The sequence below is a fragment of the Cnephaeus nilssonii genome (genome assembly GCF_951640355.1).
Source record: "Cnephaeus nilssonii genome assembly, chromosome: 1".
Lineage (NCBI taxonomy): Eukaryota > Metazoa > Chordata > Mammalia > Chiroptera > Vespertilionidae > Cnephaeus > Cnephaeus nilssonii.
Window position 1 is genome coordinate 116,511,576 of NC_137072.1, and position 19,470 is coordinate 116,531,045.

At 69.1% G+C, this 19,470-nt stretch overlaps 1 protein-coding gene across 10 annotated transcripts; it reads right to left on the reverse strand.

Moving 5' to 3' along the window:
* Positions 1-1,840: 1,840 nt before the first annotated feature.
* On the reverse strand, positions 1,841-18,597 carry DOK7 (docking protein 7). 10 transcript variants are annotated; one of them, XM_079785512.1, is made up of 10 exons: positions 18,504-18,597; positions 18,392-18,437; positions 13,117-13,347; positions 12,208-12,408; positions 9,444-9,563; positions 8,815-8,934; positions 7,868-8,589; positions 3,312-3,366; positions 2,555-2,662; positions 1,841-2,320 (listed from the first exon to the last, which is right to left on the reverse strand). In XM_079785512.1, the coding sequence occupies exons 1-10, from the start codon at positions 18,555-18,557 to the stop codon at positions 2,163-2,165; spliced, it is 1,815 nt and encodes a 604-aa protein (XP_079641638.1). In that variant the 5' UTR covers positions 18,558-18,597; the 3' UTR covers positions 1,841-2,162. The 10 variants fall into 10 exon arrangements, with proteins under 10 accessions (XP_079641638.1, XP_079641645.1, XP_079641642.1 ...); XM_079785519.1 differs by lacking the exons at positions 1,841-2,320; positions 3,312-3,366 and having other exon boundaries at positions 2,575-2,662; XM_079785516.1 differs by lacking the exons at positions 1,841-2,320; positions 3,312-3,366; positions 18,392-18,437 and adding an exon at positions 9,935-10,026 and having other exon boundaries at positions 2,575-2,662; positions 13,117-13,322; positions 18,504-18,594.
* Positions 18,598-19,470: the final 873 nt, after the last annotated feature.

The following is a 19,470-nucleotide window of genomic DNA, read 5'->3' on the forward strand; positions in this document are numbered from 1 at the left end:
GCAATCAGGGCTTTTAACTACACCAAGACTTTCCACTCAGCCCACAAAGGGGAGTACCAAGAGCGACCACCTAGGGTGATTGGGGAAGCTGAGCTACTGGCCCCTATAGGTCACCGACCACACAAAGCCACTCCATCAACACAAGGAGGCAGCAAAATGTGGAGACATCGAAGTATGTCACAAGTAGGAGAGATAGATGAAAGCAAACTAATGGAAGACACAGTGTTCAGAACCATATTTATAAGGTTACTCAAGAATCTTCTAAAAACCTCTAAGAAACTTGAAGAGACCTTCAAGGACCTAAATGAGAATACCAAAAAAATGGAAAAGGACCAGTCAGAAATTATGCATACACTGTCTGAAATAAAGAATATACAGAGTAGACCACGGCACCCGAAGAGTCAAACCAAAGATCTGGAATATGAGGAAGAAAAAAACACCCAACCAGAGAGGCGGAAAGAAAGAAGAATCCAAAAGTGTGAGGATAGCATAAGGAGCCTCCGGGATGGCTTTAAGCGTACCAATATCCGAATTTTGAGGGTGCCAGAAGAGAGAGAGCAAGATACTGAAAACCTATTTGAAGAAATAGTGACCAAAAACTTCCCCCACCTGGTGAAAGAAATAGACATACAAGTTCAGGAAACGCACAGAACCCCAAACAAGAGGAATCCAAAGAGGACCACACCAAGACACATCATAATTAAAATGCCAAGTGCAAAAGACAAAGAGAGGATCTTACAAGCAGCAAGAGAAAAACAGTTAATTACCTACAAGGGAGCACCCATACGACTGTCAGCTGATTTCTCAACAGAAACTATGCAGGCCAGACGGGAATGGCAAGAAATATTCAAAGTGATGGATAGCAAGAACCTACAACCAAGACTACTCTACCCAGCAAAGTTATCATTCAGAATTGAAGGGCAGATAAAGAGCTTCACAGATAAGAAAAAGCTAAAGGAGTTCATCACCACCAAACCAGTATTATATGAAACTAGAGGCCCGGTGCATGACATTCATGCACTGGGGAGCGGCGGGGGGCGGGGGGGGGAGCCTCAGCCCGGCCTGTACCTTCTCGCAGTCTGGGACCCCTTGGGGGATGTCTGCCTGCCAGCTTAGGCCCAATCCCTAAGCCCCCTAAGCTGGCAGGCAGAGATCCCTCTCGCAGTCCGGGACCCCTTGCTCCTTACTGCCTGCCTGCAGTGGAAACAGGAGAGGCTCCCACCACTGTCACTGGGCTAGCCAGCTGTCTGGCTGAGCAGTGCTCCCCCTGTGGGAGCCCACTGATCACCAGGAAGCAGCTCCTGCGTTGAGCATCTGCCTCTGGTGGTCAGTGCGCATCATAGCAACCAGTCGTTCTGCCCTTCGGTCAATTTGCATATTACGCTTTTATTATATAGGATGCTGAAAGGTATTCTTTAAAAAGAGGAAAAAGAAGCAAAAAGTAAAGATAAAAATTATGAACAACAAATACATATCTATCAACAAGTGATTCTAAAAATCAAGTGAATTAAAAATCTGAGGAACAGAATAAACTGGTGAACATAATAGAATCAGAGGCATAGAATGGGAGTGGATTGATAATTCTCAGGGGGAAAGGGGTGTCTGTGTGGGGGGTATGGGAAGAGACTGGACAAAAATCATACACCTGTGGATAAGGACAGCGGAGGGGAGGGAACCGGGTGATGGGGAGATATGGGGGGGAAAAAGGAGAAACAATTGTAATAATCTGAACAATAAAGATTTATTTAAAAAAATAAATAAATAAATATGCAAATGGTAAAAAAAATAAAATAAAGAGACCGCTGGTGGCTTTAAATGTTTACACGACTGACTGCTGGTCCTGAGAAGCCGTCAGGGAACATTGGCATCACTAACGACGTGGGCCAGCCCTCCCAGGGCCGGCTCGGCCGCGGCTCCGCCCCGAGCGCAGGGCAGCGATGCACAGGGGCCTGGGCGGGACGTGGGCCTCACTCATCGCTCGGGCGGCCGCCACCTCGGAAGGGAGGGCAGGCGCATCCCAGGGCCATCGGCAGGCAGCCCTGGTCCGGGCACCGGCCATGCCCCCGCTGGGGCCAGCAGGCCGTGAGCCACGGAACGCAGACCTCGGGGGTGGGCACAGGTGGCCGCCGGGCCCACTGTCGCCACTGCTCAGCCACGGGCCATCAGTCACTGGGGCGACGCCGCTCAGCGAGGGGCCCCTTCGTCCTGGGCTCCAGCTGGGCCAGCCGCTCCTCGCGGGCCTGTGCGTGCTGGGCCCCCGCCCGCCGGGCTGCCGCCGTGGCCGCCAGGTCGATCTGCGCGTAGCCGGAGGTGCTGGCCCCTGGAAGAGGCCCCAGGTGAGCCGGCCCCGGGGCCGCGGAAGTCGCTCCTCCCGCAGGGGCCTCGGTGGGACTGGGCGCGGGGCTGGGGGTCCCACCCACGCCCTCCACCCAGCAGGGCCTGAGCGGGGAGGGGGTCCTGGGCAGGAGCCCAGCTCAGCAGGAGGAAGCACAGGGCGGCTGAGGGCCCAGCGCCCGGTTAAGGCCCCACTCCCGTGGGCCGTGGGGGGACCCACCTCGCACGCCCGCGCCCGCCTCGGGGAGCTCCAGGCCCAGGTAGTGCAGCTGCTTCGCCGCGGAGGAGGGGCTGGCGGGGACGTTCACGTAGGCGGGCGCCGGGCCTCCTGCAGGGACAGGGCTGTGAGTCCCGGGGCTGAGAGCTCCCACCAGCCCCTCACAGCCCCCACCTCACTCCTCCAGGGCCACGTCCCTCCCTGACCGTCCCCTCCCCTTCACCCCGGGCTTCGGAGAGGGGTGCCCCACCCCCCACCCGCAATGCCCACTGCAGCCCAGTGACCACACCCTCTGTCTTTGGCCCCCTGCATGCCACCCACCCTCCACCCTAACCCCCAACCACCCCTCCTGGCCACTCCCTCCTCAGGTCCCTGCACCCCGCTCCTCCCACGCAGGACACCTCACTCGGTCCAGGCCCCTAGGCCGTCCCGGGTGACCGCCTACTCCAGGTCTCAGGAACCCCTCCCGAGCCCACATGTCCATCCACAGTGACACCTCCTCCAGGATGGCCTCAGGCACTTCATGTCCCCTCCAACATCCAAGACCTGCCCACTGGGTTCTGGCAGGGCCCCAAGATGCACACGCCCCGCCCTGCCTGCCTGGCTGGGGCAGGACTGACACGGGCCCAGGCCCCCTCCCCAGCAGCCCCCCTCCTGCCTCAGGCTCCATGGCAGCGCTGCCCTCTCCGCTGCAGGTTTCCTGGCTGGGCCGTCCCTGCAGCCACTGTGACCGCCCCTCCCGTCCCGTGCGAGCTGGGGCCGAGGCCAAGCCTACCTGGGTGTGTCGGGGGCGCAGGGGGTGAGGCGGCGGCTCCCTAGACCAGAGAGAGCCGGGTCAGCCATGGCCTGCTCCCACCCCTGCACCAGCCGAGCCGGGAGCTGACCCCAAGAGCCGCCCCGGAGAGACCAGCCTGGGCCCCTCGCCGTGTGCCCCCGGACTCGCCTGTCCCCGCGCCCGGCGCCCGCAGGCCCCGTGGGGAGAGGATGGGGCCAGGCCGCCTGCCCCCGCTGAGCTGGACCCCAGGACAAGGCTGTGGCGTGCAGCCCTGGCCGGGCCGTGCCTCTCCCAGGTGTGGACAGAGCCAGAGAGGAGGGGCGCTGGGGGCCCCAGAGCAGGGGACTCTGACCGGAAGGAGGGAGGGGTGGCCCTGGCCTCGGGCTCCCGGTCCCCCCGGGAGGGGCAGGGCAGGGGCCGGACAGTGTCCTGGAGAGGGCAGCCCAGCAGCGGGGTGTCGAGGTGGGGCTGGGAGCTGGCGGGGTGCCTGGCCTGCTCTCGGGGAAGGCGAGGGGCTGCCGGGCTCAGCACACGCCCCCCCCCCCCAGTCCGGGCCAGGCTGTGCACCTGCTCCAGGAGCCCTGTGCACGGGCCTTGGCCGGGGCCTGACCTCCCACACCCGGCGCAGGCCCCTGCCTCCAGGAGGGGCACTCACACAGGCCGCCCTGCCCTCGGCGCCCCCACGGCACCTGCTTCGGGGCTAGTCCTGCAGGTGCCTACCAAGCCCTGTGCTGTGGGGGGTGAGGGGCACAGCAGGTGCCGGGGCGTGAGCTGCATGCGTCCCTCCCTGGGGGCCGGCAGGGCAGGCACAGGCGGAGCCGGGGGACAGGGCTCGGGGCTCCTGAGGAGCGTCCGCCTCTGGGTGCCCCGGCCCTGCCACTGGCAGGAAGCCCCACGCGGCCCACCCGCCCTGGGAAGGAGGCGGGCCCAAAAGGCTGTGCTGGGAGCCCCGCCCCAGCCTGGGCCATCCTGGGACCCAGGGGGAGCACGAGGCACGAAATGCCTGGCCCCGAGAGCCCCAAAGGCCACAGCCACAGGGTCAGAGGCCATTCCCATGAAGGGTCCCGCCCTCCTCAGGTGAGGATGTGAGGCTGAGGGCTAGGGTTAGGGCTAGGGTTAGGGTTAGGGCTAGGGTTAGGGCTAGGACTAGGGTTAGGGCTAGATTTGGGTTAGGGTTAGGGCTAGGGTTAGGGTTAGGGCTAGGGTTAGGGTTAGGGTTAGGGCTAGGGTTAGGGTTAGGGCTAGGGCTAGGGCTAGGGTTAGGGCTAGGGTTAGGGTTAAGGCTAGGGTTAGGGTTAGGGCTAGGGCTAGGGCTAGGGTTAGGGTTAGGGTTAGGGTTAGGGTTAGGGTTAGGGCTAGGGTTAGGGTTAGGGTTAGGGCTAGGGTTAGGGCTAGGGTTAGGGTTAGGGCTAGGGCTAGGGCTAGGGCTAGGGTTAGGGTTAGGGTTAGTGTTAGGGTTAGGGCTAGGGCTAGGGTTAGGGTTAGGGTTAGTGTTAGGGCTAGGGCTAGGGTTAGGGTTAGGGCTAGGGTTAGTGTTAGGGTTAGGGCTAGGGTTAGGGTTAGGGCTAGGGTTAGGGTTAGGGCTAGGGTTAGGGTTAGGGCTAGGGTTAGGGCTAGGGCTAGGGTTAGGGTTAGGGTTAGGGTTAGGGCTAGGGCTAGGGTTAGTGTTAGGATATGACCTGCATTAGGGTTAGGGTTAGGGTTAGGGTTAGGGTTAGGGTTAGGGTGAGGGTGAGGGTGAGGTTTAGGGTGAGCATGAGGGTGTCGGGTTCGTTTAGGGTTAGGGTTAGGGTTAGGGTTAGGGTTAGGGTTAGGGTGAGGGTGAGGGTGAGGTTTAGGGTGAGCATGAGGGTGAGGTGTTCTTTTAGGGTTAGGGTTAGGGTTAGGGTTAGGGTTAGGGTTAGGGTTAGGGTGAGGGTGAGGGTGAGGGTGAGGTTTAGGGTGAGCATGAGGGTGAGGTGTTCTTTTAGGGTTAGGGTTAGGGTTAGGGTTAGGGTTTGGGTGAGGTTTAGGGTGAGCATGAGGGTGAGGTGTTCGTTTAGGGTTAGGGTTAGGGTGAGGGTTAGGGTGAGGGTGAGGGTGAGGTTTAGGGTGAGCATGAGGGTGAGGTGTTCTTTTAGGGTTAGGGTTAGGGTTAGGGTTAGGGTTAGGGTTTGGGTGAGGTTTAGGGTGAGCATGAGGGTGAGGTGTTCGTTTAGGGTTAGGGTTAGGGTGAGGGTTAGGGTGAGGGTGAGGGTGAGGTTTAGGGTTAGGGTTAGGGTTAGGGTTAGGGTTAGGGTTAGGGTTAGGGTGAGGTTTAGGGTTAGGGTGAGGTTTAGGGTGAGCATGAGGGTGAGGTGTTCTTTTAGGGTTAGGGTTAGGGTTAGGGTTAGGGTTAGGGTTAGGGTTAGGGTTAGGGTTAGGGCCAGGGCTAGGTGAGGGTGAGGGTGAGGTTTAGGGTGAGCATGAGGGTGAGGTGTTCTTTTAGGGTTAGGGTTAGGGTTAGGGTGAGGGTGAGGGTGAGGTTTAGGGTGAGCATGAGGGTGAGGTGTTCTTTTAGGGTTAGGGCAAAGAAGGCAACTCAAACTCTGGGGCCTCAGTCTGCTCTGGTCAGAGTGACGCTGGCCCTTACTGTTGATAAGGGACTCAGGCCCAGAGGCCCCGTGTAGTTTTGGCAGTACTGAGCCCAGCCCTCCGGGTCTCGCCCTGCTCGCTGGCAGCTGTAGCTCACAGCCCTGTCGATGTGCAGGCGGCCTGCGGGGTCCCTGTTGGGTGGAGGTGATAATGGCTGCGTTTGTAACGATAACTTTGCCAACACACCTCTAAAGACACCCTCTCCGTGTGCCCGGGAGCCAGGCCTGCTGGCCCTTCTGTGGAGGAGGAAACTGAGGCTCAGACAGGTGGAGTGACTTCCGGGCCCCCTGGCCAATAGGAGGGCCCAGCTCTCCCCAAGCCCGCCTTTCCCACCTGCAGTGCTGCAGGGCCCACACCACTGGGGTGTAAATGAGGGTGAAGGAGGGTGACAGGACAGGACCTGCCCCAGGACATGCAGGGAAGACCGTGGTGGGGTCCCTGGAGCTCACCACCCACGTGGACAGCCGGGAGCGAGGGCAGCCGAGCTCCGAGCCAGCACCCTCCCTGGCCCAGAACACGAGTGTCCACCTCCCCTGGACCCGGCAGCCACCTGCCTGTGCCCCAGGGGCCTCTGAGGACCTCACTGTGGTCTCCAGTGAACACTCAGAGACCACATATGTGCACACACATCATACAGACCACACACATGCACACACCATTTGTGCACATGCATGCACAAAACAACATGCACGCATGCTGCATGCACACGGACACGTCACACCAGGCGTGCACACACAGATGTGCATACATATACATAGGTGCACGCACACAGCTGCACATCACATACAATACACATCTGCACACACGTGCACACATAACACCCAACAATGCACACGTGCACACACACGAGCCCCAGAGGCTGTCTGAAGCCGCCACTCGTTTTCCACACGCAGCGCATTGAGGCTTTAAGCGGCTGGACAGGCGCTCGGATCCCTGCGGAGCGGGTGGGCGGGTGGGCGGGGTGGGGAGCGCTGGCCAAACAGAACAGGACAAGGTGGTAAGAAAAGAAGGTTTATTTCCGGTCTAAGAATTCATTACAAACTGTCAGGCTCTGAAAATGTCAAAGAGCAACAACCGTCTTCATCCGACAGTGACGGTGTGCAGCGGACAGGGCCGGGGAGCGCCGGGTGGTGCCGGAGGGACGAAGCCGCCCAGAGTCCCGGATCGCCGGGCCGAGGCTCCTCTGACACCGCAGAGCGGACGCCCAGCCGAGCAGACAGCCCTCCCCGCAGGCGGCCGAGCAGCCGCAGGCCCAGCCAGGCCCGGCCTCCGGGCGCAGAGGGACAGCCCGGCGGGCCCCCCCGCTTCCGCCGCCGCCTTCCAGCCCTCGGCAGCCGGGCCCCCAGGCTGGTCTCGGGGAGGCTCGGCCCCCCCCCGCCCTGCCGGACCGTCCCGTCCAGGACGCGCGGTTGGCGGTCCCGGAGTCAGGAGATCCGGCCCCACAAGTCCCTGCGCCTCCTGAGCCTCAGTTTCCCCCCCGCAGGACAGGCCGCCTGTGGGTGTGGGTGTGGGTGTGGGTGTGGGTCCGGGTCCGAGGAGGAGGCGGGGACAAGGCTGTCTCGGGCTCACGTCCCCGGACCGGACGCGTGAACGGAGCGGACACGGAGGGACTTAACCTCGGCGGCGGGCGGTGCCTGCGCGACGGGGGAGGGGACCCGACCGAGCCGCGGGCCGGGCGTCCGAGGCCGCAGTGGGCCGGGTGGGGGCGCCTCTGGGCCGAGCAGGGCCAGGCCTGGCCCCGCCCACCGCACGCCCAGCCCCCGCCCCGTGAACCCAGAGGCACTTCCGGCAGCGCCAGGTGCCAGGTGGGGCCCCGGTCCTGCGGGTCCGCCAGCGGCTGCAACACCCCCCCCTGCGGTCCCGACGCCCCGAAGGCCGGCCTGGGGTGCGGCCCTCCCCCGAGCGGCCGCCTAGGGAGCGGGGTTTACCTTGAGTCCTCCGCAGACGGCGCACGGGGAAAAGAAAGCCGGCGGGGGCCCCGCGCGGAGGCCGCCTGCTTCCCAGGGCTCTCGGGGGGCCGGGCCGGGCGGGGCCGCCTCGCTGCCCGGGGCCTCCGTCTCCTGGCCCCGCCGTCTCGCGCCCAGCCGGCCAGAGGGACACCCCGCGGACGTCGGGCCGCCCGGGTCCCCGGCCGCACCGTCGCCCGGGCCGCCCTGCGCCGCCGGGGTCCGGTCCCGGGGGGCCTGGCGCAGGCTGCGGGGCGTGTCGTAGTGCGGCCGCGGGGCGCCGGGCACCTGGTACTCCGCGGCCCCGGGCGGGCAGGCGCACAGGCGGGGCTCGGGCGCCCCCGCCGCCGGCGGCAGGCTGAGCTGCGAGCCGAACTCCTCGCCCGCGCGCCACACGTCCAGGCTGCTCCCCGCGCAGGACGAGCAGCTGCCCGAGTAGGAGGAGTGGCTGCCCGTGGCGATGCCGCTGTCCGAGGAGCTCTGGCGGCCCAGCTCCTGCAGCTGCCGCGGCCGCAGCGGCCTGGGGGGCGGCCGGGAGGCGCCCGGCGCGGCCTCCCCGAGGGCGGCAGCCGCCAGCCCGGGCCCCTCCTGCGAGGCGCTGGCGGAGGACGAGGACTGCTCCGGCCACGCGGCCAGCCGGCTGCCGGCGCTGACGTCCGAGTGGCTGGCCTCCGACGAGGAGCTGGACAGGCTGCGGTCGTCCCCTGGGCGGAGGGAGGGCGGCGCTCTTAGCGGGGACTCCCCGGCCCCGCCCCTCCCCAAGCCGCCGCGGCCTCGCCCCGTGGCTGCCCCTGGCGCCCAGGGCGGCACCTAGTGCCGGGCAGTGAGTGGGGATGAACGGTGAAAGGGTGGAGAGCACCGAGGGAGGGGGCGAAGGCTTGGAGGTCGCGAAGGCCCCGCCCCGCCCTCGCCCAGCCCCGCGGCCGTACCTCCGCTGCCCGGCCGGCCGCAGTGCGAGAGGAGGCTGAGCCGCTTCTCCAGCTGCAGGGCCTCCAGGGCCTCCTGGGCCACTCGCTCCTCCGCGGTGGGGGGCCCCCCGGGGCCGGCGTCTGCGGCAGAGGAACCACGAGAGGCAGCCCCAGCCTCCCCCCCCCCCCCCCAGGACCTCCGCCGCGGCCCACGCGCTGCCCGGGACTCCAGGTGAGCCCGGCCTGTCAGGGCCACGTGCACCCGGGGCAGCGCCCACGCCACGCCGGCCCCGGGGACCCGCTGGGAGCCCGCCGGCCACCCCCCTGCAGCCGCGCCTCGCCCGGGCTGCAAGGCAGGGCAGCGCCAGCAGAGGGCGCTGCGGGCGCCCAGCGGAGGACCGGGAAGACGGGCCGTGCAGCCCCCGCCCACCGCCCCTGCGACCTCAGGGGCCAGCGCCGCTCAGAGGTCCCCGAGTCCCGTCCGGTCGGGGCTGCTGGCGGACCCGCTGCCCACCCTGTCCCGGCCAGCAGGGTGGCCGCAGGGGGAGCCCGTGCCCAGGCCCAGCGGCGCCAGCTCGGCCCCCTCCTGCGGGGGGTGGGGAGCAGGGCAGGGCCGAGGGACCCTCCCGCTGGGACCGCTCCCCACGCACCTGGGAGGACCGGCCGCAGCCCGGCGGGGCCCTTGGTCGGGGAGATGCCCCGGACGATGCAGTCGAACAGGAAGCTGATCCGCTCCCCCTCGGCCGAGGCCAGGAAGAAGACGCCGGCCCCTGCGGGGACAGCCCGTCAGCCCGGCCCACCGAGGCGGACCCTGCGGGGCCCAGGGGGCGGGACGGGGGACCCTGCGCAGAGCCAGGAGACCCGTCAGGAGCATCCCCGCCCCCCGCCCCCCCGCCGGGATGAGTCTCAGCTCCACACCCTGACGTCTTCAGAGCCCTCTCCCGGGGACCAGCCGCACCCCCCTCCTGTGCGACAGGAACGGGTGGGGAGGAGCTGGCAGAGGGGTCCCGGCTGCACGGAGCCCAGCAGCCCCCCCACATCTCCGAGTCCATCTGAGGGGGCAGCAGGGAGCCTTGAGCAGGGCCCACCCCCGGGAGGGGTAGTGACTTTAGCCACGTCAGGGCCACACCTGTCCCCTTACCCAGGGTCATGAGTGGTGAGGAGGTGCTGGCCTCCCTGCCGCAGCCAGCGCCTGCCCCGCCGTGCCAGCCCGTGTGCAGGTCTGCTGTGGGCCTGTGCCCCCCCCCTCGCCCCCGCAAAGGAAGGGCCCGTGAGGACCCCAGCCCCAGGGTGGACAGAGGGGGCGCCTAGGCAGAGGGGGTGCCTGGGGCAGGGGGGGTGCCTGGGGCAGGGGGGCGGGGGGTGCCTGGGGTGGGGGGAGTGCCTGGGGCAGGGGGGGCGCCTGGGGCTGAGGGTGCCTGGGGCTGGGGGGCGCCTGGGGCTAGGGGGGCGCCTGGGGCAGGGGGCGCCTGGGGCTAGGGGGCGCCTGGGGCGGGGGCGCCTGGGGCAGGGGGCGCCTGGGGCAGGGGGCGCCTGGGGTCTGCTGCTGAGGTGGCAGAGCAGAGGGCAGGCGGGGTGAGTGAGCAGCGGCCAGGGTGAATGAAATCCCTCACGGCATGAATGGGATGTCAGTCACGGGGGCTGAGCGGCGGTGGCCTCAGCGCTCAGGAATGCCCGCGGCCCAGGCCTCTCCCGTTGCCCAGGGAAAGGTCCCTGGCGCCCTGAGCAGCCCCACCCCTGGCAGTGCCACTTGCTGCCCGAGGGGCCTGGCACAGGGTCAGTGCCCTGGGTCGGATGCAATGCCCCCAGCCTGCGACCTGCTGCTGCAGAGACGGGAAGCTGAGGCCCACAGGGGACAAGAAGTGGGCTCGAGCCAGGACCCCACAGGGACCCCCACGAGGCCCAGCCGCCGCCTCGCCCGCGGCGCCCACCAAGGGCCAGGCGTCTAATCCCAGCGCCCGGCAGCTGGCAGCCGCAGGGCACAGCCAGTCCCCCGACTATAAAAAACCACATTACCAGGGGAGCCACCGCGCATTCCCCGCGTCTGCCAGCGCCCGCTGCGGGCCAGGCGGCTGCCCACGGGCTCCCCAGGGGAGGGGGCGCTCCTGACCACAAGCTGCTGGACGTGGAGCAGCCTGAGGGCCGGGAGGCTGGGCGGGCCCCGAGGCCGAGTCCCCCGAACCCACTAGGTACAGCGAGCCCCGTGGAGCAGGGAGGACAGGAGGGAGGACGGGCGGGAGAGACGGGGTGGCAGAGGGCGGAGGGCGGAGGAATGTGCAGAAGCCACGCCGTCCAGAGACCCTGGGCCGAATGGGATTGCCTCCCACTTGGAGGAGCAACACCCGTCAGAAGTGAGCGGCCTCAGAGCCGGGCCTCGAGCTCCTCGCCTGACCTGACAGGTTCCTGTCCCCTGACCACAGCTCACAAACGTCCCTCCGTCCCTCCGTCCCTCCCTCCGTCCCTTGTCCCTCCGTCCCTCTGACCCTCCGTCTGCTGCCAGTGGAGGGGGCGGGGCCGCGGCTCAGGCTGCCCAGGCCACTGCACTAGACGGGCTGGTGCTGGGGAGGGGCTCCAGGCTGCACCCCCACCCTGGGACCCTCACCTCACCCCTCCTCACACCCCGGCCGCCCCTCCGGCGCCCCCTTCAATCACCACCTTGTTAGGGGGCCCGGAACCCAGAGGCCCCTCCCCCGACAGCTGCTGGGAACGCGCCCCCTCAACGGGCACCGCCTCAGGCCCTGCCTCCACGTCCGCACCCCGCCCGGTGCCACCTCACACCGTCCGCTGGGCCCGGCCTCCCAGCTCCGCCACCTGGGAACCTTGGCCTGGCCAGGCGCACGGGCTCCCCGGGTCGAGGAGAGCAGGGGCTCCAGGCCCCGGCAGCAGCAGTCGCCACCCCACGGCCACAGCAGGGCCACATCCCCCAGAGCCACGCCCACACCCGCCAGCCATGCCAGCCAGACCCCGCGCAGCCTCGGCAGGGACGCGGAGACAGCCCCGCAGGCGGCCAGCGTCCCCGAGGCCAGGTCCGCCCGCCGCTGCCAGGCCTCCCGCCCACCCGCTGCCCGCCCGGCCCTCGGCTGGCCTGGCCTCCCCCGGGGCGGGCAGCCCTCCCCCTCCCTGCCCGGGCGGGCCCAGGAGCCTGGTCCCGGGTGCGAGCGCTTCTCCGCGTGCCCCGCGCCCGCCTGTTCTTTCTTTTCTTTAAATCTCACTGCGGCCTCAGAGGCAGGCCGCCCTGTGGCCCGAAGGCCTCGGTGCCCCCCGCAGCTTCCTGCGGGCCCTCCTCTCACTCGGGGTCGGGGCCGGGGTCAGCACCCAGCGCCAGTCTGAGAGACACCACCCGGGCCCGGCCGGTCCCCAGCCGCCCGCCAAGCGGGTGTGAGCGTGGGGCCAGTGCCCCGGCCGCAGACTTACAGTAGCCACACCTGGTCCCGCCTTCCAGGATGAACCCGTTGGGCACCGCCCCGTAGCGCCGGAGGTCCGACAGCTTCCACTGCCCCGCCACGGCCGGGGGCACGTCCCTGGCCACGACCAGCAGGTCGTTGCAGAGGTGGAGGGTGGCCGGGCCGCACTCCAGCTTGGTGCCCGGGGCCACCGTCACGGGGAACCTGTGCACTGAGCCGGGCAGGGAGAGGGCATCAGCGGGGGCAGGGAGAGGGCATCAGCGGGGGCAGAGGGCAGAGGGCATCAGCGGGGGCAGGGAGAGGGCAGCAGCGGGGGCAGGGAGAGGGCAGCAGCGGGGGCAGGGAGAGGGCATCAGCGGGGGCAGGGAGAGGGCATCAGCGGGGGCAGGGAGAGGGCATCAGCGGGGGCAGAGGGCAGAGGGCATCAGCGGGGGCAGAGGGCAGAGGGCATCAGCGGGGGCAGAGGGCAGAGGGCATCAGCGGGGGCAGGGAGAGGGCAGGGAGCGTGCAGAGGGCAGCACCAGCCACGGCGGCTGCCCTCAGCTCCCTGGCCTTCAAGGCGGACAAGCCCTCGGAGCGGCTGCCCTGCCCGTTCCTGCCCCCACAGCCGGGCTTGGCTCTGGGTGGCTCCTCACGGAACCTCCCTCAGGAAGCAGCCCCGTGCAGCCCATTTCACAGACGGGGAAACTGAGGCTCAGGGATAGTGCAGCGCCTGGCGACAGGGCGCTCAGGAAACGCGGGCCCTCCCCTCCCGGTTAGGGGTCTCCCTGGTGCTGAGCTCACTCATCCCCCCTGGAAAGGGGTGTACATCCGGGGGGACCGGTCCCCTGCGCGGCACTGCACCATCCCCCCCCCTCCGCGCCCGGCCGTCGTGGGCACGGATGGAGGCTGCGCCCAGGCCCAGGCGCAGGGCACTCACCCTCGCCGAGGGCGTGGCGGATGCGGGCGTCCCAGGCGCACATGGCCTCGCGGCTGTCGAAGCCGAGCATGACGGCCTGCGACAGGCAGACGACGGCCAGCGTGTGGGCCAGGCCCTCGTAGGCCAGGCCGGGCTCCAGGCCGCAGATGTCCTCCAGCGTCAGGCTGCTGCGCTCCCGCAGGCCCTTGGCGCGCTCCGCCCGGTCCCTGTAGGCCAGCATCAGCAGGCAGTCTGCGGGGCGGCGGGGTGGGGCGTCAGGGCGCCAGCCGGCACCCGCCCCAGGGTCCCCTGCACCCCGCCCCAGGGGGTGACCCCGAGCAAGCCACTTAGCCATTTTGCCTCCGTGTGCTGGGGCTCAGGATGTCACACGCCCCACCGGTTACCCCAATGGTAAAGCCGGCAGCTGCTGGGGGGGGGGAGGGGCATCGGCGCTCCACACTGAGCCACAAATGCGGCTGCACCTCCACCGTGCGGCCCCCACCCCTACCCCCAGTCTTTGGTTGGGGTGCCGCATTCCCAGTTACGTGTGGGGCGCCCCGAATCCTGCAGGAAAGCGCGAGACATCGCCCAGGGGAGCAGAGCAGGGACGCTGGCGCTTTGATCCCTGACCAGCAGAGCCAACCCCCCCCCACCCCCCATGGACGGACGCTGCCCCTCCCCTCCCCTGCCCCTCCCCTCCCCTCCCCTGCCCCTGCCCTGCCCCTGCCCCTGCCCTGCCCCTGCCCCTGCCCCTAATGAGCAGCGGTGCTGGCTGGCTCCTGACCGGTCCGGCCTGAGCAAGGGGACCTGAGCGACATCGAGGCCACCACCCACCCGCAGACTCCACCCCCGCCGCGCCCCTCTGCCCCGTGGGGTGACAGCGGGTGGCTGGGTCCCAGCAAACCCGCGCTGACAAACTCGGTGAGGGGACAGTGCTGGGTCCTCACCTCCTGCTTAGCACCTGGCCACTGTGTTTAGAACGCTTCCATCAGAAAAATGCAAAGATTTCCCATTTTGAGAAAAAAAAAAAAGAAATCAGAACCCGTCAGAGGTTCCAGCGTGTTCTCTCCCACGTGTGGCCCAGAAGCAGCCGCGGCGGGCCCCAGGGTCAGTCACACGGCGGCATGACAGGCGCATGTCCCATGGAAATGTCCCCCACGTGTCACCAGAGGCCGAGGAGTCAGAACGCGAGGGAGCGGCGATCACAGAAGGACCAGCAGGGGACGCGGGAGACTCCTCGTGGGCCAGGGGGAGCCGCAGGGCAGGCAGTTGCAGGGGAGCAGGCCGGGGACAGCCCCCCCCCCGCGCCCCCCACAGCAGCCCCGCCCCCGTCCCCTCAGCGCTGGGAGCCTCTCTGTCCATCTGAGAAAGGGGCACACCCACCCCGGGAGCCGAGGCCCTGACCTGGCCGCCGGCCACACAGGGGCACCTGGGACCATCTCGGGTCCCTAAACACAGGGAAGGGTGCACACTGACCACTGACCCACCCCAGCCCTGCAGGGAGGGGGCAGTCGGGGACTGGCGCCGGTGGGAACGGCAAAGGGCCCGCCCTGTCAGGACCCTGCAAGTCCCTCCCTGTCCCCTGGGGGCCACTCCCACCTCCCCTCTGCCCCGCAGCCTCCCCGCCGCCCCTCGGCCCTCCTGCTCAGGGCAGCCTGGGGACCCAGGGGCAGCGGGCAGCCAGGCGCTGAGCGGGACGGAGAAGCCGTGAGGGAGGGTGATGGGGAGGGACAGGCACCCACGGCAGGCACCTGGGCTCAGCGTCAGAGAACAGACTGACTTCTGCGTGATGGAAGGAGCCGGCCCAGCAGCCCCACAGGGAACAGCATCGTGCTGGAGGGAACAGCCAGTGCAAAGGCTCAGAGGCAGGGACCCAGAGGGCTGGGCCTGCATGAGGGGGAGGGGAAGCGTGGTCCCAGATCAGCATTTAGGTCAGGGGGCCTGGAGCCCCATTCCAACGCCCCCGGGAGTCTGCGGGCTCTCAGCCAAGGGGCCTGGCCTGGCTGCGTGTGGAGAGGGGACGCGGGTGACTGCAGAGCCTCCAGCTCCAGCCGCCGCTCAGGAGAGAGGCGCTGGCTGGGCCGCCTGCGGTCACCACGGCGACACTCCGGGGAGCCTCACTCACAGGCCCTCCTGGAGGCGGAGGAGGGAAAGGAAGAGGAAGGATGCTGGGCCGGGGGGCGGGGGCCGGGCTGGGGTGCTGTCCTGGACACGTGAGCCAGAGGCCTATAGGGCCGAAGGCGGCGTGCCCCCAGCAGCTGAATGTAAAAATAGCCGTGGAGTCATGAGCACGCAAAGGCCTTTACGGGGGGGGGCGGGGGGGGGGCCTGCAGCGAAGACCAGGGCCCGAAGCTGCTGGAGATGGAGGGCCACACGCGGACGAGGCCGGCCGGAGCCGGGACAGAGGCCGGAGGAGCAGCCGCTGCATTGAGCCCTGAGAGGTCACAGTGACCTTGAGGCGTGTCTTCAGGAGAGCCGCTGCTGAGCCGGGATCTGCCGATGGTGTAGGCAGGGGGTGGGGAGTGGGGGGGGGCAGCCCCAGGCACTGGGGCTTGGGGACCACTGGCCGGGCTGGTCTGCAGGCGCCTCAGTGGCAGCCAGGAGGCACCGTGTGCCACGCAGGCCCGCTCCCCAGCTGGTGCAGGAAGGACGCGGGTCCAGGCTGGGCACCTGGGCATGGAGGGCGTGGGGGCGCACACAGGCCTTGGGGCACACAGGCTCCGGGGGCCCGGGCCTGGGCAGGGAGCACCCCATGTGAGCAGAGCCAGATAGGAGCCGAGGGGCCCCAGCTGCACCCACACTGTCCAGGCTGCCTGCCTGGCCGGGACCCACGCCTCATGCCCATCGGACACAGAGCATCCAAGGCCAGGAGACCCTCCGCATCACCCATCACCACCAGCCGGGGCCCACCCGCAGCGCTGACACCCCGGGAGGCCCTGGGACGCTTCGCCCCCCCCCCCCCCGCAGCTGTGCAGGTGCTGCCGAGAGCAGTGGGGCCCCCAGCCCCTCACCCAGCAGGTCCCCCTGCCAGGCTGCCCGCGAGGACCCGGGCTGCTCGGGCACCCGCCTCAGCACTGACCCGGGGGACAGGGCAGCCTGCGCGGGGCTGGGGGCAGGCTCTGCCCATAATAACGCCCGAGGCCCTGCCAGCGCTTCTCGGGGCTGGACGCAGCCCCCAGGGCACCCGCACAGGACGAGGTGAAGAGGGACCCCTAGCGTGGTGGGCCGGGAGCACCCAACGCTCCACTCCGGAAGCACCTCTGGACCCTCATCCCCAGGCAGCACCCTCCGGGCCGCACGCGACCCCCCCCCCCCCCCACCATCCTGAGCCTCAGCCGGGAGGAAGGGAGACGCTGCCCGGCCACCAGCGTGGGCCTGGGCCGCAGAGGGACCGGGCACGAATCCCCTGCCCGGAGAGAGGCTGAGGCCAGGACACGTTAGGCCCTGCGGGGAAGGTCTACCGGGTCTGCTGCCCCACAGGGTGCCCTCTGCGCCCTGGCTACCCCACAGGGTGCCCTCCGCGCCCTGGCTACCCCACAGGGTGCCCTCCGCGCCCTGGCTACCCCACAGGGTGCCCTCCTCGCCCTGGCTACCCCACAGGGTGCCCTCCGCGCCCTGGCTACCCGACAGGGTGCCCTCCGCGCCCTGGCTACCCCACAGGGTGCCCTCCGCGCCACGCACCCGCTGCCTCCGTGAGCGTGCGGGCCCTCCCGGGACGTACGTGTCTACGACGCGAGGGCAGGGCTGGTCCCCTCCTTCCCAGGCTCCCCCGTCGCCTCACCAGGGTCTGGGGGTCTCAGCTGTGAAGTCCTCACGGAGGGACCCTGCTCCCCGCACCCGAGCCCCTGGGGGAGCTGGTCTTCAGGGCGGGCAGGGAGGGGCCCGGATGGGTCGCAGCCCCAGCACCCGGCACATGGTGGGGGGGCAGGGCCTCTGCCTTGGTCTGAGGCGCCTGCAGTCCTCACGCCGGCAGGGTGGGCGCCACCCAGAGGGGCAGACCCTGGCCCGCGAGGCCCTGCGTGTCCGCCCGCCCGCTCCTCTCCGGCAGCTCCGCCCTCGGGCTCCGGGCTCCGGGCACTCTCCGGCGGTGGCTGCTCCACGATTCTGCCCTCTTTGGGGCCCGCGCTCCCCCGGCACCCCGCACGCTCACTCGCAGCTGATACCGGCATGAAGGCCACCCCGGGCTGAAATCACTGCCCCCCGCCAGACAAAGACCAACCCCAGGGCTGCTCTTCCAGGGGGACCCCCGGGTCTGCACAGGCCCCAGCTCACCACAGCCCTGCACCAGCACATGGGCCTCCCCTGCCAGCCCCACGCCCTCCCGCTTCCCTGGAGTTCCCGGGACGGGGCACCAGGCACAGGGGCCGGCAGGGGAGGCCCAGCAGGGAGTGAGTCCGGCCCAAAGCGGGCCTTGCGCTGCATCCGCGAGGTGCAGGCTCTGCAGAAGGGACGGAGGAGGGGACCCAGGAGAACAGGAGGCTCCCCACACCCCCTCTGGGAAGCGCCAGGCACGCAGGCTCCGGAAGACTGGCCGCCCGTGTGGGGCAGGGCGCGCCCCCCAGCATCCCACACAGCCCCGCCGGGCGGCTCCGGGCACCTGTCTCCCCAGCAGCTGCAGCCGGCGCCCAGCTTCCCAAGGGCCCAGCCACCCCGCAGGGGAGGATGCCCAGCTTCGGGCTCAGGGCGGCGTCCTCCCAGCCGGGGCGCCGCCTGGTGTGTGTGTGGGGGTGCCCCTCTGGGCCATTCTCTCCTCCAGGAGGGCTGTCCCCCACCCCCAGCCCCGCACCAGGGCCCGCAGCCCGGCCCCTGCTCTACCTGGGCAGGTGGGGAGGCTGCGGGGCAGGAGGGGAGGCTGCGGGGCAGGTGGGGAGGCTGCGGGGCAGGTGGGGAGGCCAGGCCCCACCCATCGGCTCCCGGCCCTCGGGCCCCTGCGGGCTGGGGGAGGGGCAGCCGGCTCCCGCACGGACCCCCTCCGCCCCGCAGGCCTGGCCGCCCCCCGCCCCCGGGCGCAGCCGGCCTCTGGAAAGAGGGTCCTCGCCCGCCCGGGCCTGGGGGTCTGACGCGGCGGCTCCGGCCCCGCACCGGCCCGCGGTGGGTCCGGCTTCCCGGGAGGAGGCCGAGGCCGCCGCGCTCTCCGGTTACAGCCTCAGCCCCGGTGCCGCCGGCTATTTCGGGCGAGCTGGCCGCGCTCCGGCCGCCCCGCGCAGGAGGCCACGGCGCCCGCTCCCCGCGCCCCGCGCCCCGCGCCCCGCTCCCCGCGCTCCCCGCCCCGCCAGGCCGCCCGCGCCCCGCTCACCTGCCACGGGCGACGGCTTGCGCAGCACCAGCCACCTACTCTTCCACTGCGGGGACAGAGGGCGTGAGCGGCCGCCCGCGCCCGCCCGCCCCCGCCCGCCGCGCGCCCGCACCTTCTTGCCGTCCCGCAGCTTGACCTGGCCCTCCACCAGCGCCGCCTCGGTCATCTTCTGTCATGGTGCCCGCCGCCGCCGCCGCCGCCCGGCCCAGGGTCACTTTCAAAATAGCTCGGAGGCGCGGGGCGGGGCGGGGCGGGGCGGGGCTCGGCGAGGTGTGCGCTCCCCGGCTCCGCCCGCAGCCACGCGGGGCGCTCGGCCCGTCAGAACCCGCAGCCTGTGGCTCCGAGCCGGCGCCCGCGGTGCCGAGGTGCTGCTCCCCGCCCCAAGCAAAGCGGACACCCCTCTGCCCACGTCCCCGGTTTAAAGCTGCTGCCCCACCGCCCTGGCCCCGCGGGCACCTGCCCCTCCCGTCGCCAGGCTGTCCCCAGACGCCCTGACTACAGACGGACTCTGGGGCGACTCAGCCCGCCCGTCAGTCCCCTCTCCTCTCCCTCGGAGGTCGCCCCACTCCCCAGCGGGGTGACGGGGGGGGGGGGGTCCTAGCGCATGGCCTGGGGCGCGAACCCCAGCTCAGCTGCTGCCGGGTGTCTGGTCCCCTGCAGCCGCGGGGAGGCCCTTCGCAGGGAGCGGGCGGGGGGAGGGGACTCAGCGCCAGGGTCCTCCTGCACCTGTAGCTCCAGCTCAGCGGCCCGGGTTCCCCAGGAGCCCAGGGGGTTGGGGGACCTGGCAGGGCTGCATCCCGGCGTCAGCCAGCCCCCATCGCTGACTCCAGGAACACCCAGGGTCAGGGGCGAGGCAGAGGCGGGGCGCTGCTCCACTGAAGTCCCCTCAAGGGCTCATGCTCTGGCCGAGGAGAGGGAAGACGTGGCGTGGTGGCGTCCCGTTAACCCGGAGTCCGAGCCAGGAAGCTGCCCCGGGGCCGGGTCTCTACACGGTCTGGGTCCGGTCTGGGTCCTTCGGGCTGGGTCCTGCCACCCACAGGGCAGGACGTGACTCAGAGCCACAGGTCCGCTCCGTCCGC

Coding starts and splice junctions, on each gene's coding strand:
- DOK7 (XM_079785512.1), bottom strand. CDS start 18,557: ATGACCGAGGCGGCGCTGGTGGAGGGCCAGGTCAAGCTGCGGGACGGC. Junction 12,409..13,116: donor CCGCCACGCCCTCGGCGAGG/GTGAGTGCCCTG, acceptor TGCCCGGCTCAG/TGCACAGGTTCCCCGTGACG. Junction 2,321..2,554: donor GGCGGGCGCGGGCGTGCGAG/GTGGGTCCCCCC, acceptor GGCCTCTTCCAG/GGGCCAGCACCTCCGGCTAC.